This window comes from Calonectris borealis, chromosome 2, assembly GCF_964195595.1.
Source record: "Calonectris borealis chromosome 2, bCalBor7.hap1.2, whole genome shotgun sequence".
NCBI lineage: Eukaryota > Metazoa > Chordata > Aves > Procellariiformes > Procellariidae > Calonectris > Calonectris borealis.
In genome coordinates, this window is record NC_134313.1 from 168,595,050 (window position 1) to 168,612,894 (window position 17,845).

A 17,845-nucleotide genomic window follows, 5' to 3' on the forward strand; every position below is an offset into this window, starting at 1 on the left:
CCTGGCACACCCAGCCCTTGCACACCCAGCCCTTGCTCAACTGCCCAACCTTAGCACAGCTGCCTGTCCCTCCCACGTCCAGCCCTTGTACACCCAACCCTTGCATGACTGCCCAGCCCTTGCACAGCTGTCCAGATGTGGCATATCCACCCCTTGCACATCTGGTCCTTGCACAACTGCCCATCCCTGGTACATCCAGCCCTTGCACATCCAGCCCTTTCCTGCCTGGCCGTGTCACACCCAGCCCCGGGACACCCAGTCCCAGGACACCCGGGCCGGGGACACCCATCCCCTGCACACCCCTCCCGGTCCCGTCCCGCCCCGCTCTCTCCGCCTTCCCCGCGGTGCCCGCCTCCCTGGGGCGTGTCCCCACCGCCTCCCGCCCCGCCCCTCCGCCGCAGCCCCACCCCTCCGCGCCGGCCCCGCCCCTGCCCCGCCCCTCCGCCGGCCGGGCGCTCGCCGCCGGCCGCGCTATAAGAAGCGGGACGGGCGGCGGGACCGCAGCGGGCGCGGCGGGGGAACGAGATGAGCAGCGCCGGCGCCGCTGCAAGATGCTGGATGGACACGTCCTGCTGGGATGGCTCTCCTCCTGCGCGCTCCTAGGGCTGCTCGCCTGCGCCCCGCGGCCCTCCGCCGCCTACTTCGGGTAGGTGCTCAGCGCAACCCCCACCCCGCTCCGCCTTTTCTATTTTATTTTAGTTATTTGTTTTGCAAAAGAGGTTTTTGCACCTTCCCCGTCCCGCTCGAGGTGGGGATGCTGCCGGCAGCCTCCTTCCTTCACCCCCGCCGGCGGGTGCGGGCATCCCCTCCGCCGGCGCTGACAGCCGCTCCGGGGAGGGACAGCCCCGTGTCCGTGCCTCTCCCCCGTTCCGCCGCTCGGATCTGGGCGACCCTAATCCCCTCGGCACGGCCGGGCTCTCCGCGAGCTGCAGGTTGCAGCCTGTCGGGAGCTGCCGTGCTTTTCCCCGGGGGCCGCAGGCAGAAACTCTGCGGGCGAGGGAGCGTCTTGTTCTGCCCTTCCCCGATGGGGTGGGCGGCGGGACCCGTAGCGGGGTGTCCGGGGAGCTCGGCTCCAGGTGCGTGCTGTAACCTCCTCCAGCATGGGACAGCCCCCCAAAACCCTCTTTTTTCCCGCAATTTAAGCGTGTGCTTCAGCACCAGCGGGTCCCGACATCACCCCGGCGGTGTTGTTGGCTTTTTTTTTGGGGGGTGCGTGCTGCTGTCACCAGCCTGGGCCGGTGCAAAGCTTATTCCCAACAGAGGTGAGGATCCCCTCCGGGCTGAGCGCGGAGAGGTGCGGAGCGGTGCGGAGCCGCCGCATCCCGAGGCGCTCACCTGTGCGCGGTGCAGGGGCGCAACCGGCAGGGGGCGCTACCGGCCCGGTCCGCGCCCGCTCCGCGCCGCGCAGGTGGATCCCGCTCCCTCCCCCCGACCCCCTCGTCCCCCTTATCCCCTTCCTTGGGGGGGACTGAGCTGGAGGACCCAAGTAAACCCGCTCACTCCCTCTTTTTAAAGGCCCCCCGCAACCGCAGCCACGTCGTGAGGCTTCATCCCGCAGCGAAGGGTCTGCGGGCTTTCCCACCCTGACACCCCCTTTGCTTTTTGGGGTGTCAGTGTAGCTGCCTCCTGTCTTTTTTCTTAAAAAAAAGACTTCGCCCAAAATGGGGTCGGCTTGCGAGGGGAGTGGGATGCGAGCACCTGATTAAGAGGTTTCAGTGCAAGTTTACTCAAGAGTGATGGTTTTTGCTTCTTTTTTGGGATGTGACCGCTGGTAGGAGCCACTGGACCGGCCCTGGAGAATCTTTTAGCGGACTTGAAGTTCCCCCCCCCCCCCCCCCTCTTTCCAGTAAAACAAATCCTGGTGTTGAGGCTTGTCAATTGCTTGTGGTCTGGCAAAGTTTTCCAAACAGTGCTACTTACATCTTCTGTTTCCAACTCAAGAACCATTTAACTTCCTGCTTCTGGGGCTGGTTTTATGAGGAAACAGCCTGTCCTGTGTGCATAGGGTTTTAGGAAAAGCCCTCTTCTCCCCTAGCAGCACACAGAGGGCTATACCGAGCCCGTTAGATTATGTGTCTGCCGAAGACCACCGGCACTGTGCAGTTGTACTGTGCCTTAGGGACTGACAGGGCTTGTAAGGAGTTTGGCTGTAACTCTCCTGTTAATCCACACGGTGCTGGTATCTGCTGTAGTGTGGCAGGTAACTCATTCCAGTCGCTTGCTTCTGGGATTTCTCTTCTGGCCTCGTGTGGCCGGTGTAGATTTTAACTTTAGAGTGAACATGTTGAGCCAAGGGAAGTGTGCTGCTAGGTCTGTCCTGACCACTTTGGGTTATTCCCTCTGTCTCAGTACGGCTGCTGTTTCTGATTTGAGACTCCCTCTCTGGCAATAAAGAGGGAAGAGGAGATGCTGCCACATGTGCACCCAGCCAGATGTGCACTCCAAGCTCTCCAGGGCTGCTGCGGTGCGCAGTGAAGTTTGCTTATGCAAAGTGTCCTGCTCTCTGGTTAGAGCCACAGCAAAGGAGCAGCATCTGCTACTAATCTCTTCTTTGTTCTTCCAAGAGGCCTAAAGCAGAGATTGTGCTTGCTGAGCTGCTGGGGACATAGGGGAATAGTCAGTGCTGAGGTCTAGGGTCCCCGCTAATCCCCAGTGATATGTGATCTAACAAGTGTGTGTGGAATAGCTGAGCCCTTCTTGCTGCGGGCTTCTATATATTGATAAGGAAAGAAATCCTACCTGGTAAAAGCTGTATGCTCCTGCAGAGCTCTTGGTGGGTCTGCAAGTGCCCCGTGAAGGCTGGCATGAGCCCTTCTTGCTATGCCTAGGAAGGTAGCCACATGCATGAAGGAACTGCTCCAGGTGAGGAAGCACATCTGTATTCTAATATAAATCTTTTCTAAAAGCCTGGCTGCATCACCCTTTGCTCAGGGGCTGAGCTGAAACGAAGTGGGCTCAGTTAATGCAACACCCTTTCTAGGTAAGGGAAGGGACACTCCTTCCCAGTCCAAGGTATCATCAAAGCCACCACGACACCTTTTGGTGGCCTGCTAGACCCTCTGCTCTAGGTGCTAACATCCCCGTCGGAGGAGGCGGTGGGGCACAGAGCGCAGCAGGCGGCTGTGTTAAACAGATGTCACGCTGTAGCTGCAGCTTAGCTGCTCCGTCCCACAGTCTGGTGGGGGATAGGGACAGCTGTGGATGATCCCTTCCATCCCATCCCCGATGTCTTATTTCAGGGAAAGAATTCAGCGTCTCCAAATGTGTGGCCTGGCGGGGAATTAGTGCACGGGGACAGAAATCGGGCATTGGTTACATGATAACAAGATTGTGTCAGCATGTAGTTATGTCTGTGTCTGCCCCACAGGGGCAGCTAGCGGGTGGGAGGGGATGCTGGGGTGGGAAGGCCATGGTTGGAGGCTGCTGCTTCTCTGTATGTCTGGCTCTAGTGTCTTAGAGGGTTGCACAAGCAGCCAAAAATGATAAACGCCCTCTGGAAGTAGAGCTTGGTGTATGTGAGATAAAGCAGTTGGTGCAGATGGGGCCCTTGCTACTGTCTTGCTCCATCCCCAAGCTGCCTGGTTAGGACATGTGCTGAAGGTAAGAGTTCACTGTCTGGGGTGAAGGGAGGGACAGGCTTGTCCCTTGCCTAGGGTTATGCTGGCAGCCTCAGCGCTGCTCCCCGGGTGTTGCTGACCTCCTCCCTGGTGCAGGAGAGAAGCAGGTGCCAGCTTGACCTGGAGCTGGTACACAGCAAAGGCAGGACCTGAAGTGATGCTGACGTGTAGCAGTGAGCAGAGCTGAGTCCCTGTGGGCACCTACTCAGGAGGGGTCTGTTAGCGCTGGTTACTGGAAAGCAGCTGAAAGAAGCTGACTTCAGGGATGTGGTGGTGCTACAGCTCCTAAGCCTTGTCTGACAGGAGACTTTTTGATGCTAGAAAGAGCATGCCTGCAAAACTGAGCAGGACCTGATGGCTTGTGGTAGGCTTAGTTGCTCATCAGGATGCCCGCTGCTGAAGGGTGCATTTTCGGGTAGGAGTATGTATGGGAGACTGTTACTGGCTGAGCCTATACCAGAGGGGGAAGCATTGCCTTGAGATAAGCGTTAGCTGAGACTGGTTTGTTGAGATGCACTGGCTGTTCTAGAAGTGAACCTGCTTTTATGTTCAGCCATCTCCTCTGCACCCGGGCTGTCTGAAAACTAATTTGCACCATATTACAGCTGGCTGATGGGGGTAGCTTGGAGTAGCCCCAGACTGCCGGGATCCCTGAGAAAGCATTGCATCTCACTATCCTCCCCTCTCTGCTTTTCTTGTGCTTTACAAGGTTTGGGTGTGGGTACCTCCCCTTCCTCTCTCAAATGTGGTTAGGGGGTGGTGGAAATGCCATAGCGGCATCTGGGAATTGTGTTGAGTCTTGCACTACTGGGCTTTGGGAGTGGCAGATGACAAGATTAGCCATGCTGGGGTGACAGGCAGGCTGATTAACTTCAGTCTTGCTGTGCCCTGGTGCTAGCGGGATGGCAAACCAGCCTGTAGGAGCTGCCTGGTCTGTGGCTCTGAGGTTGCAACCTGTCCAGGCCATAAATCAAACCCCTTCTATTTCTTTCTGGGTGTTCTGATTTACAGTCTGACTTAGTTTTGATGCCTCCCCTCCTTTTTTTCTTGTTGGAAGAAGTCTTGGTTTCTGCAGCTCGGAGTTTGCTCTGCTTTCCTCCAGCAGCAGAAGGAGCCGAGCAGTTCTGCCCCCTCTGCAAACACTTGTCAGGACAGTAGTAATGTTACAAGTGGCTCATGCTTACATAGTGTTTATATTGACAGATTGCAATGTTCTTCATAAATGTAACTGATCTGTACACTGCACGCAGGCAACAGGAACCCTTAAATGCTTGCGTGGGGGAGAGGGAGGGAGGGGAAGCATAGCTTGCCCTAATTTACCAACACATTGCTAGTGAGGGCAGGTTCCTTACTGCATGGTGGGGTTTTCTGGTGTGGGAAGCGCAATATAATTTGCTCTTATTGGCAGGTGCAGAATAGGTACCCTGCTATGCTTTAGGTGCTGCTGGGGTAGAAATATTACGGTGCCCTGCACTTCAGGGTGTGATTCTGCTAAAATGACTTAGAAAAGATACTGGGCTTGAAGGGGTATTCAGGGGTTGTGACCACCCCGATGGGGTGGGCTCTTAAGGGGGCTGAGAGTTAGCCTGAGTTTCTGAACTCTGTCGCTACAAGTGTGTGGCATCAGCTTGAATGTCATCTCCAAGAAAAGCAAGCCCACTGGTGCTGGCAGGCTTTCCTGCCTGTTTTTTTTTCCAGCCTGCGGGATATGCTAGGTGCTAACATGGCTGTTGCATATCAAGAATTTCTGTACCTGTCACTTGATGGTAGTGTGGGGCCACACGCTTGCGTTTGCAGCTTCGGCCGAAGGCGTGTGAACTTCTCGGGAAGCTGTTGCGTAGCCAGGCCACAGCGTGTTGGCTTTCCAGACGCGCCGGTCGTCTCTGGCGTGTGTGAGATGGAGCAGCTGGTTCTCAGCACAACCCAAAAAAACAAAACCTGGACTCGGGTGGCGAGGGAGGAATGCGGCACGCAGGCAAACACAGCTGGAGCGTAAGGAGGCAGCTCCCGGGGCTGGGAGGGTGGCTTTGCCATCCCACCCTGTGGTGGTCTGCTTTTTCTAGATGGTGATGCTGGTTTTTAAGGTGCTGGATTTCTGGGTTTCCTTGGAACAGGAAGGGTGTGCCTGGCTGGTGTTTTTTTTTTTCCTGCTCCTTTTGAGCTGGGTGAATTGTGACATAGAGACTGATCTCTCGGAGTCCTGACTGGCGTCTCTCCCAAAGTTGACCTCTCTGGGTCAATTGAAAGCAGTGTTTAACCTCCATTCCTTTGCGAAGGGGAGCCCCATGCCCAGAAGAAGCATTTGCTTTTGTAGATGCTTAAAGGCAGCACTGGAATTGATGAAGTGCCATAAGGGTGGTGACAAACCCAGGAGCATTTGGAAAAATAACTGTGCACGCAGCTAAGGTCCACCAGACCTGCATCTTCACTCCTTGGGACCCAGATCTGTCCCAAATTACTTTGGGAGGTACCTGAAAGCTTCCTCTATCTGCAGTGTGCTCAGAGGATGGAGCAAAACTTTATTCAGACATGGATTAGTATGTCTTGGACTCATGTACTGGATTGACCATGTTGCTTGAGCCTTGGGAACCACTACCTTGTGCCTCAGTTTCCCTTACTTGGAAAGACATCGGGGCCATCTCTATCTGAACTCAACTTGTTAATGGATACAGTGACTGCACGCAATGCTCACAAATACTGCTTGTTTTATTGGCAGGGGTCACCAGTGCTACAGATGACTCCCTAGGGGGAGAAGATGGCTCGTTAGGTGAATATTAAGTGATACTTGGCAAAGCAGGAGGAGGCCAGTGACTTTTTTAGTGTGACTGGTGATGCAGAACTAGAGACCAGGAATCTATAGGACTCTGGTCTCCTGGTGAAAGGCCTGGTCAATGATTAACTTGCTTTCTGGAAGCTGCTAACAACAATAAAAGGGAGTCCAGCCCCACAACCCGAACACAAAAAGCCCATGAGTGTTTAATAATTAAAGGCCTTGTGCTTTATCGCAGGGTAATGAGAATTGCCTTAAGGCTTATTCAGTGGTAGGTAATTGAATTAGGCTGTGGGACTGGGAAGGGGGAGGGTTAAGTGGAAGGTCTGGAAGACTGCATGGAGAAGCTGATGTGGTGCTCCTTAGTTTGAATCTTTCTGACCGGACTGGGTTTTGTCGGTCTCTGCTGCTTTCTTCATTTTTCTGTCTACTTAATCCACCGTGCTTGCAGACTTGGTGTAATTGCCTCCTGGAGAAGATGTGCCTGTCCCAGGGATGCTCCATTCCATTCCCTTCATTTAGGGAGATGCTGACTGTTTTTATTCCTGGTGTCTTCCTTGGTGAAACACTGATATTTAAAGGATCCTTGAGACTTTTTTTTTGGTGGAAAAGCCAAGCCAGAGGACACTGCTGAACTAAACTATCTGTATTCTTGGAGGAGTCTCAGTAGCCAGAGCAGGTACAGAAACAGCGAGCATCACCAGTGCTTCCACTGCATGAGGCAGTTTCTGATGTAGAGCTGCACAGGGGTGGTGGGACCTAGAAAGCTCAGCTCATAAGAACTGAAGGCCAGATTTGCCTGCCCTGTCTCCCTCTTATGTCTCTGTGCATAGCTGCTTTCTAGGAAGAGGGACTTAGGTTGAATAGGGATTTTGAAGCTTTTTTGGAGACTGCTGAGGAGATACTACATTGAATATCCCCATGGGGCAGACTTGCTTGAACATGGTCTCCTAGGTCAGGCTACCAGAGGTGTAAGGACTTCTGCTGCCAGAAGCTCCGTATCGATCCTCTGTTCTAGTTACCTGGAGCAATGTGGCAACTTCAGGGCTTGGGTTCTCTGGTCACTTGAGTTCTGCAGAGTACAAATGGGACAGCTCTTGCCATAATATTTGCTGCCTGAGGCATTTGAGAGGAGAGGACTCAATGCATTAAACCTGTCTTGATCTGCTGGATGTAAAGGCTCCCTCTGCCTAACCATGCAGCTACAGCTACCTCCTGGAGCAAGCACCCTTGGGTGGGGTGGCACTTGCTTAGTTCATACTAAAAGCCTAGGTTAGACACAAGCTGCTTTACCCCCCCTGACTGTCCAGGTAGCAACCTGCCAGCTTCCCCGTGCTTCTCTGAGGGTGTGTATTGAAGCAATCCAAGAAGTCTCATGTACCTGGCTTTCCAGACTGCAAACATGCTGAGCCTCTGGCTTCCCTCCATAACGAAGCAGCCTTTCCCTCTGCAGCCAAAAAAGCTCTCTAGTGGCTTGTAGCATGTTAATGCAATTGCTTTCTCAATCTGAGCAGCCCTCAAGCAGAGGGCCTGTTGCTTGCACTGTTAAATGCTGATGGGAGGCTACTGCTCCTCCTGCAGAATGTGGCTGCAGGGAGACTGGTGCTGCAGGTCCTGGACCAGCACACGGTCTGGCTGCAGGCAGGACAGGTAGGATATGTTTTCCTGACTTACTGGACCCAGAGCTGGGGAGCCAGCTCAGGTCAAGTTGAGTGGGAGCTAGAAATTATGATGCTGGGTAGAAAGCTGTTTTTTTGACATCTAGTTGCAAATTTTTCCTCTTCTCCTGTTTTTAACCATGCTTTTTAAGGTTCCCTCAGATCGTGGCTGTAAGTGCTAATGAGTCTTATCTCTTGAGATACTGTCATAAAACACACTTATGAAGTTTATCGGCTCAGTAAGCTTTACATTTTATTGTAATGCATGTTTGCACTGTGCTAAGTGGAACAGGGAGTATTTTGACTACATGGATAAACATAGCAGTTACAGGATTTGCTCTAGCTGATAGAAAAATCTATTCTGCCTTTTTCCCCTTAGCTGTTGCAGAGAACTCTATTTCAAATGGATCAAGCAGCTCCTGCATGTGCTATGTGGTCTTCCAGTCTGCTTGTGACCTTAAATCATTCTTCTATACGGTGTGGGGAGTATTTTGTTAATTCAGTTGCTGAAGGATTTCTTTTGGGGGAAGGGGAAATGACAGGTTAAAAAAACTTGAACTCTTCCTTTGGAAAGAACACAGAGCAAAACAGCTCTTCTATACGTCCACTGTAGAACATGCAAACTCAACAGTATCTGACATTAATGCTGAGTCTGTGCTGGCTTGGAAGGTAGCATGGAGCGTGCAGTTCATGTTGATGGGATGTCATGCTGTATGGGAGTTGGCATGAATTTTGTGAGCGCATTCATTTGGCCTAGCTCGTTAAAATAGCATTAATTGGATAGCCAGATGCTTATGCACTTTGGGGGAAAAACTAGCTTGCTCTGACTTCTGCATTTGCTGTGCGCTGGATGGACAAGTTTCACAATTGTAGCAAAAGTTTCCTTTCTTGGAAAAACTGTTCTGAGTCTTCCAGAGACTGAAATAGCATAATTGGCCATTTTCTGTGCATAGTAGGAGGTAGCTTCTTGTGCTGTGGAGCAACGTGTGATTTCCCCTAGATGTGAATGAAGTACTGAGATGCCCATAGGAATATCTGAGCTTTGCTTAAAAACCTGTCAAATGGCCCTGTCTGGCTAAGGCAGTCCTGGGAGGAACGGGCAGAAGTTTAGCCAGAACCTTGGTCCGCTGTTGAACTTCTCTGAAACAACACTGTTGAGCAGCCTCCCAAAGCAAGTATGGTCGAACAACTCTTGCTTTCAAGACCAAGTCCTTTTGGAAGAGGTCAGCTGATGAGCAAAAGAATTGGCTTCCATCTGCTCTTGGTCTGATTAATTTTTTTCTCCATTGTTAGAGTCCAGCAAAATTAACAGCTTCCTTTGAGATGCACAAGCGTGTGTCTTGAGTCTGACCCCTGGGTGATGCCTTCATGTGTAACCTACAGGTAGGTGAGACAGGCTGCCAAGGTGAATTACTTTGATGCGCAGAGCCCATGGCTTGACACTGGGTTTCCTGCTTCTCTATCTTAAGCACCTCTTAACTTCTTCCCAAAAGGAGCTGGTCATGACTCTGCTCCAAAAGCATCAGCACTGCCAGATGAGCATCTACCGAGGTAGGCTCAGCCATGTCTTCAAGAATACATGTTCTAACTTCCAGTCAGAGCAAGCTATTACCCCTTAAATTCCAGCTCCACAAAGTGCCTTATTTATGTTCCCTGCTGTCGTCAATCAGCTGTATGTGACGGCTTCCCCAGCTCTGCATGTGGGAGCGTGCTGTGTGTTGCTACAGTGTGCGCAGGAGTGCACTGGTGCTAGCTGACCCCTCCGTAGACTTGGCTGGAGGGGCTGTTGGTGGGGGGCTGCGGGATCGCCAAGCGCTCATGTCAGAGGGGTGCCCATCTGCTGAGCTCTGGCATGCACAGCCTGGTGGGTTGCTCTCATGACTTGCTTGCTGTGATCTTTGTAGACTTCCCCACCTGATTGCTTAAAAGAAACTGCACAGAGGCGTTGCTATGCCCTACTCCTCGTGATCTGCCTACAGCTAATTCCCAGTGTCAATCTTGCGGTGTGAACCCCTGCTGAGTTGGGTGTATTGACTGGCTTTCACTACTATGGTGAGCTCAGACCTTTAAATATCCTCATCGTAATGTCTTCTCTGTGGGTTCATTGTTTTTTTTCTTTAAAGATTGGTGATCTCATGCTTGGTATTGGAACAAAACAAAGCCAGGCAGCCCTGGGGGGCATAACTGCACTTTTGTTAGAGATTGCAACTGAAGATTGTAGGTGAAGCTGATTCTGCATGTTGCAGAGGACCTCTTGTGGGGCTTTCCAGCTCCATCTTCTAGGATTACTGTTAGCGAACACCTTGCTCTCTGAAGTTGCCAAGGTGAATTCTTCAATCTTCTGGATGTTCAATCTTCATGGTGCTCCTTGGCTGTGCCTGAAGCTGAGCTTATAGGGGCTTCATTTTACCCTGGTGACCAATACAATGCCTCACTTTGAATCAGTGCTAAGACCTCTCCCTGGTTGCTGACTACTGCTTTTGGTGTGGATCTACCCTGCTTGGTCTTGACACCGAAGTTCCTCACTCTGCCTGCAGGTGTCTTGCCTGCAGGAGGTCTGCCAGATCCTTTCCCAGATGGCTTGCTTCCTCCAAATCTTGCTTTGACTTCAGTGTCTCCTGATTCCCATGAAAAACCAGTCAGTCCTGTCTCCTATGGGTGCAGAGCCTCTTTTAAGGCAGTGCCTTTCAGCACTGGGGAGTGTGGGTGAGGGAACATCAGACAAAGCATGGCAAAATACTCAGGCGTGCAAAGAAAATGTGCTTCCACTTGAGTTTAGCCTGGGAAGGTATTTTGGTGCCTCCCAGCTTCTTTACATCCTACTGCTCTCTAACAGAAGTATGCCAACCCACCCAGGTCTGAGGATACCTGGATACCCACCTGGATACCTCCTTCAGCAGTCTCAAAGGAGACTTCTAGTGTCCCCCCTCAGGTCTGGGAGCATCTGTACCCCACTGACCTGGGGCATGTCACAGCACTACATGGCCCTGCCTCTTGCAGTGGCACTGCTTGTAGAGCTGAGCTTCTCCATTGTATGGAACCAGCTTTGGTCTTGCGCAGGTGAGAGTTATGGTGTGAATGACATGTGCTATGACATCAGAGTGTCTGGGAGCCAAGCTCAGCTCAGGGTGGGGTATTCAGCTGGGAGCCAGGGCAGCTGGTGGGACTGGGTACCTGGGAACCAGCTGAGTGTGATTGCACTTAGGATGAGGATCCAATTTGGGCAAATCCTTTTGGGCTGGCTCCATTGGTGTTGGCTACTGGGACCTCTCCCAGAGCAGTCAATGACTTCAGTGGAGCTTGCCCAGCTCAGTTCAGCTCACTGCTCTGCTGCAAGCCCTGCTGTGCTACAGCTCTCCAGGGCTGCCCATCTCCTCTGACAAGAAACCCTACCCTGCAGCCCAAACCCCTCTGGGGACAATTCACCAGAACTGATACTTTATTTAAAAGAACTGACTTGTTTTGCTTAATCTTGACGAAATTCTTTTCTAGCCCTAATCCTCTTCCAGTGTAAGGTGAGATCTTGAAATACCTGGCAAACTTATAGCATAGCTTTCTGCATCTTTGGGCCTCTCAGTAATCAAAGGTGAGGGGGGGTAGGGATGTTTTCAGCCTCTGCCAAAGAGAAATCTCCTGCTGGGAGCTAGCAGGGAGCTATTTCCCAGTCTGTGGTTAGCAAGTTGATCTGACAGGCCAGAGGTGAAACAGCCACTTGAGCTGAATTACAGGGTCTAACCAAAGATCCAACACTTCCTTTGGCTCATTAGCACGGCTGTGTTGCATCCCTGGTGACTATTTCTATCTTCTGGCTTGTCCCATGTTGACTCTGGAAATCCAGAGGCTTAGCATGAGTTTGAAGAGAGGACTGAAGCTGAAGAGCTGCTCTTGGGAGAGTGTGAACTGGACTAAACAAGGCTTTGAGCAGACCCTGTAGTCAGTGTTACATGGCTATTCTTTGTTTTGCCTAATGGAAGCCATAATCTCCATTCTGGTTTTTGCAGCTGATGAAAATGTGTTTATAGGCAGAGACCTGTCTCTGCAAGGTGCAGGACAGATGCTCGGCCAAAGAGATAGCGTTTGGAGGGGAGTGGCATAATCCTGCGTTTGTCTCCTGAGCTTGCGGAGGGATCAACAGCCATGCAGAAACAAATCTCACTTGCTGTAGTGGAGATGTCTTAAAACTAACTGCAGGTTGTCTCTGGGGAGCTTGTGGTCCCAGTCTTCCCCAGTGCATGGACCAGGTTCCCAGTGGGCTGTCCCAGATATTGCCTCGTGGAAGGTACCAGAGCAAGAGAAGGGCATCCTCCCTCAGCACCACATCCCTTGAGGGACTTGCTTGGGCTGCTGCAAGGCTCATGGAAAATCTGAGAGCTGGAGCTGGCACTGGGAGGGGGGAGGTGAGCTTGAAGGCTTGGTCTTTTCTGACTCATTGGAGTTTGGGACTGCACCAGGCTTGATAACCCTGTTACGTGGTGACACTGGCCATATTTTTAGCATGTCCCCTAGCAGCTGGCGGGGGTTGGATGCTCTCCCTTGCAGACCAGGCTGTAGGCAGGGGAGTACCTCATGGTGTGGAGGTGGATGGTGACCCCGTTTGCTCCCAGACTGCTCCAGCATTGAGTGCGGTACGAGGCTGGGGAGCTGCTCGCAGGGATGCTGTGCTTCAGTTGCTGTTGGACAGATCAGCAGCCCAGGGCCGGGGGCAGTTGGGTAACCTTGTTCAAACAGATGCTCTTGCTTGCGTGGGGCTGTTTACTCTGTTACCAGTGATCCTTGGAGCACTCCTTTCAAGTGCTTTCAATTGAAGAGGCTCTAGAGCTGGTGTCTGATCTGTCTGGATGTGTTCAGAGGCCAGGGGTAAGTTTTGCCTCATTGCTCCATGGGGGTGAAGGGAGCAGAGAGATTGCCAGGCATCTGCGTGGCTTTGGGCACATGCATCAACCTCAGGGTACTTCAGCTTGTAAAACAGGGCTGTTTTCAGGGGGAGCAGGCTGTGAGCTGAGTCAGGGACTTGGTGCACACCCCTTGTCTCTTCTCAGGACCCCCGAGGGATCTTAGAATATAGACCAGGTCTGAAAGTGTCTTCTATAGGTGCCTGATGAAGCAGAACCCTCTGGGATTGAAGTTACTGCTCCTGTTGCAACAATAAAGGGGCTTTAAAGACAAATGTATGGGGGATCTCCTGATGGCTTAGTGACCTCTGAAACGCTAACAAGCAGGAAACCCTTAGCTTCAGCCTGCAAGATCTGACTTCAAAACAAGCTGCGTAGTTGAGCCTTCATTTTAAGGGTGCAGTGTTGCGCCCGCTATCCTTTTCCAGAGCCTTGCTGGGAGATGCACGGCTGGATTTTCAGTGCAGCTGCTGCCCTTGCATAAAGCACCAGCCACGCATTGCTCCTGCTACTGTCAGCTGCCCGAGCGCCTCTGTTTATGTATCTAAAACTTGAAGGCTGGAGAAGGAAGAAATCTGACCAGTGCAATGGAAACCTTCAATTCCCTGCGGTCCCAGGAGGAGAAGAGTAGCTTCAGGCTGGAGCTAGGAATGAACTTCATTTGTACGCTGCCTCGCCTCTCCAGGAGGATCAGCCAGGAAAAATATCAACAGTTCCATTAAAAAGTCTGCTGGTTTGCTAAAGTAGTGGAATAAACATACCTGTAGGCATAACGGCCTGAACCGCACAGGAAACATTAACTAGAACGAACACACGCAGACTTGCTCCCTCTCCCCCTGTATATCTACCAGATAAAAAACACTGTGCGTCCATGGTAATGTGTAAATCAAACAGCAGCTGGGGGGATTATTCTTAGCTGGGGAAGAACTGGCTTGGATGAAACAGAGGGGTTCGGTGCTTTCCTAGAAAGGCAAAACCTGGGCTGAGCCTGCTCTGTGCTGCTGCCTGGTCTGGGGGGGGACCTGCAGTAGAAATCGGGGCAGGATGGGGTTTGGGGTGGTTGTTAGCCCTCACTTTGATTTCTGTTGCCCCTTCTTAGCTTTTCCTTCCCTATTTCTGTGGGAAGTGTGTGGGGCTGAACTGATTTTGCTCTAAAAAGTTGCGTCCAGTTGAAAAGCTGGTGTAGAAACCAGTGGGAAGTGGGTAACATCCTGGGAGCTTGCAGAAGTGGGGTGGGTGCGATAGCAGTAAATGGGGAAACCAACCACCCCCAGCCATTAGTGCATGGGGGAGGTGGTCCCTTCAGTCCTCCACCGAGCCCACAGTACATCTCCTGACATCTCTGGGACAGGGACAGTGGAGACCTGCAATATTGCAGTGAGGGGATGTGAGCTTCAAGCATGGCTTGAATGAGAGATGCTGCCAGCATTTTTTTGGACCAGCAACCTGGTCCCTGAGCTGCCCATTAAAAAAAAAAAAAACAGCTTCCTCCCTTGGCCATACCCAGCCTATATGGTATGTACAGAAAATACATGTGGAAAATGCCTTCAGTTGCAACCAGATGGCACCTGTCAAGCACAAGTAGACATTTCTATTAGTGTTCTTATTTGAGTGTCTTGGACCACTCCCAGCCTTTGGATAGCAAAATAGCCCTGCTGTAGCTGTCCTCCCAGAGCAGCCCCAGAGGCAGATTGATGTGATTATTGCATGCTAGGGACAGTCCCTGTGCTCCCAGGCCTCATCTGCACAGCCACTTAGCACAACTAATCTGAACTGACTTTTAAAGTGGATTAGTTCAATTACTCTTAACTGGCCCTGGTGGAAACACTCTCCTTGGGGATTAAAGAGCCTTAATTCACTTTAACATACTTGATTTCAATGCAAATCAGGCTAAACTGAATTAAGGGCACTTTAGAGCCTTGTGTGGAGGCACTCCTTCAAAATTGATGTGGTTTAACCACCTCACTCTGCATTCCTGTGCTCAGTTCATTCCAGTTAGCATTGCTGAAGTGTCCCCTTACAGATGACTAATATAGGCAGCTCTCAGATACAAAGCTGCAAACACATTACCTAGGCTACTGTGTGAACCACCTCCTGTGAAGAGCTCCTGCATCTGCTGATTCAGTGCTTAAAATTGCCCAGCCAGGGTGTTTTAGAGGTGTTTTGTTCTCTTTTAGTTTTTTTTGCTCTTTTTTCTTTTCCACTTCTTGCTTTTTTTAATTTGTTAAACCACGCTCTTTGCTTTTTCACTTAAAAATGCAGGGCAGTGACTCACACATCAGTTTTTCTCTGCTGTCCTTAACTTGCTGGATAAGATGGCAGTATTTCACCAACAGTGCACTCATCCTCTTAGCTCAGTAATTTAACTCTCCAGTTAAAGATGAGCTGTGGTTGTGAAAGAGATTGGCCTCGATTTCCCTGAAGCTTGAGTGAAAAATAGCCATTACATCTGTGACGCCCTGGGCAAGCGGGCAGGACAACTCATGCTTTGGAGAGAGTTGGGCAGGACAAGGGTTTTCTTCTGTGTTTTAAGAGTCAGATGATGTGTATATTGGGGAGAAGAGGGGAATCCTGCAGCACCAAATGAGGGGAAGCTCTCTGAGCAAGGGGGAAAAATTATCGCAACATCTTTATCCTTCGTGTATTTTGGCTCTGCTTTCCAAAGGGGAGAGGTGGTAGCACTGACCCCTCTGCAGATGAGGCTCTCCATCCCCTTGCCTGTATCCCTGCAGTCCATTAACTGATTTAATACCATCCTGATCCCTTGGGCTTCACCTGAGACCCCTGTTTTGCTGCTCTGGGCTCAGATTTAATCCCTGCTGAGTGGCTGCCAGCAGACTGGGGAGGGAATGGCTATTTGGCACACCTTTGCCATCTTTCATAGGGACGATGGTCGAGGAAAGGAAGGGTTAAACCCAAGGACTGAAATGAGTGCCGACTTCGCTCTTGGCACTGCTTCTTCAGCCTGCCAGAGCGAAGGTTTATTTTGCTAATAGCCCTCTAACTTCACTCTCCCCTCCTTGCGTCTCCCCCTGCTCATGATATTTCAGCTCCTCTACTTAGTTTAGCATCACTTAAGAAATAGGTGAGCACTTTGGGTGGTCACAGGAGCAGCTGGCAGCTGCTATATGAGTTTTTTTTTTTTTTGGGGGGGGGGAAACAACCTTTCATTTTTTTAGTTCGGGTTTTTCACGATTCTCATGAAAAGTCCCCTGTGCCCGGCAGGCTGTGGAGAAGGGAACAGGCGTTGCACACAAATAGGACGTGGATGCTGCTGCCCTGCTGTGCCGGGGCTGTGAGACCGCTCTGTGCTTTGATGCTGCAGCTCTGAAATCCCTCAAAGGACCCACTGTGCCACTGTGCAAAGCCTGCACCTCGCTTACGGCCATGGGGATGGTGGAGGAGAGGCATGCCCGAAGCTGCCAGCGGTCCCTTTCTAACCAGGTGTTTGGAGATGTTCGGGGTCCGTTGGGTTTTGTTTTGGGGAGCAGAGGTGGAAGGGCACAGCAGCCCACCACAGCTAGATTATAAAATGGATCTGGAAAGGCGCCTGTTTGCAAGTGTCTGAACAATCCCTGGCAGACACTTTGCCACACCAACCTTTCAAATGCTCCGTGAAAGATGCTCTGCTGTGAGCCCGGCTGCTTTCATCAGGGCTTTGCTTCGTAGCAATGAAGGTTTTCATCTAACAGGTGATGGAAATTTCTCTGTCTGAACCATAGGCTCTTTTCAGCTTATTTTCTTACCAGTAAGGAACTCCTCCTTCCCCTCTGTAGCAGCTTGTGCATGGCTGAAGAACATCACCATGTTGCTCTTCAGCCCCTGGCCTCCTTCAGGCTTAGTTATGAGGTGGGCACAAACAATGACAACATGGATGTTGGCTGATGTAGTTATGCATTAAATCTGGTTTCTCTGGCTAAGTTTCCTGGAGCAGTAATGTAAATCAGTGACCAGGTCCTGGGAGGGTTTTTTCCCCTCTTATTCTTGCTCGAAGAATACCCTCAAAAATACTGAGAGTATTCTCTACCAGTATGAGGGGGAAAAAACAGTTCTATAAATTTATTGTATCCTTAGGTTTTTAATTACCTGAGCCAAGACCTCTGTCTTGCGGGGTTTTGGTGGCAAGCCTTCATGAATTTAGCACCATGATTTGTTGGTGTTTCCTCCTTTAAGACATGAGGCCATTAACCTCATCTTTAGCATCTCTTAAGACTTTCTGTGGGCTATTGCTCTGGACAGTCCTGAAAAGAATACGAGTACTGAGCACACATCACTTCTTGTGTAAGCAGCAAACTTGTAACTTCACTCCCGAGAAAACACCAAGATCTTACTGGAAGGAGATGTTTCACCTAGGTGCAAATTTTTACTTGGGGATGATGCTTTCAACCTCATGGTCTATGAAGAGGAATACATCCTGCCAAACTGCCATCTGCAAAACCTCCTCCTTTCCTAGGGATGCCTGGACAAGCCTGGGGAACCTTTCCCGGATAGCTCTTTGAAGGCCTCTCTGCTGAGGCCATGCTTGTATGAAGTAGGCTTTTCAGTAGAAGACAACAAATAGGATTGCAGGTGCTGGGAGAGAAGGTATCCCAATAGAAGAGAGGCCAGCTCCCCTGAGCAATTGCCATCCCTCTGTACAGCAAGTTGGAGGCGAGGATCTGCTTTAGCTAATTAGTCTCCTGCCTCTATCTTGGGGGTGTCAGCCTTACTCAAAGCTTGTGGCCAAAAGACCTCAGACTTCAGTGATTGAAGGCAGCTGGCATTTGATTGAGTTTGTAACCATCCTCTAAAGGAGGGAGGCTGACAAGCTGCCTTTGTGAAATGGGAATTGCTCACATCAAAGAGCAACCCAGAGTGGGGCTTTCCAAGCCTTGGGGCTTCCCAGGGTAGTGGCAGGGAGCTCCAGGG

General features: G+C 51.1%; 1 protein-coding gene across 1 annotated transcript in view; it reads left to right on the plus strand.

Moving 5' to 3' along the window:
• Positions 1 to 551: 551 nt before the first annotated feature.
• WNT9A (Wnt family member 9A) overlaps positions 552 to 17,845 on the plus strand; it is a 56,257-nt gene continuing 38,963 nt past the window's right edge. Inside the window, exon 1 of the mRNA XM_075144361.1 lies at positions 552 to 646. Coding sequence (XP_075000462.1) covers positions 552 to 646 — 95 coding nt within the window. The remainder of the gene's footprint in view (positions 647 to 17,845) is intronic.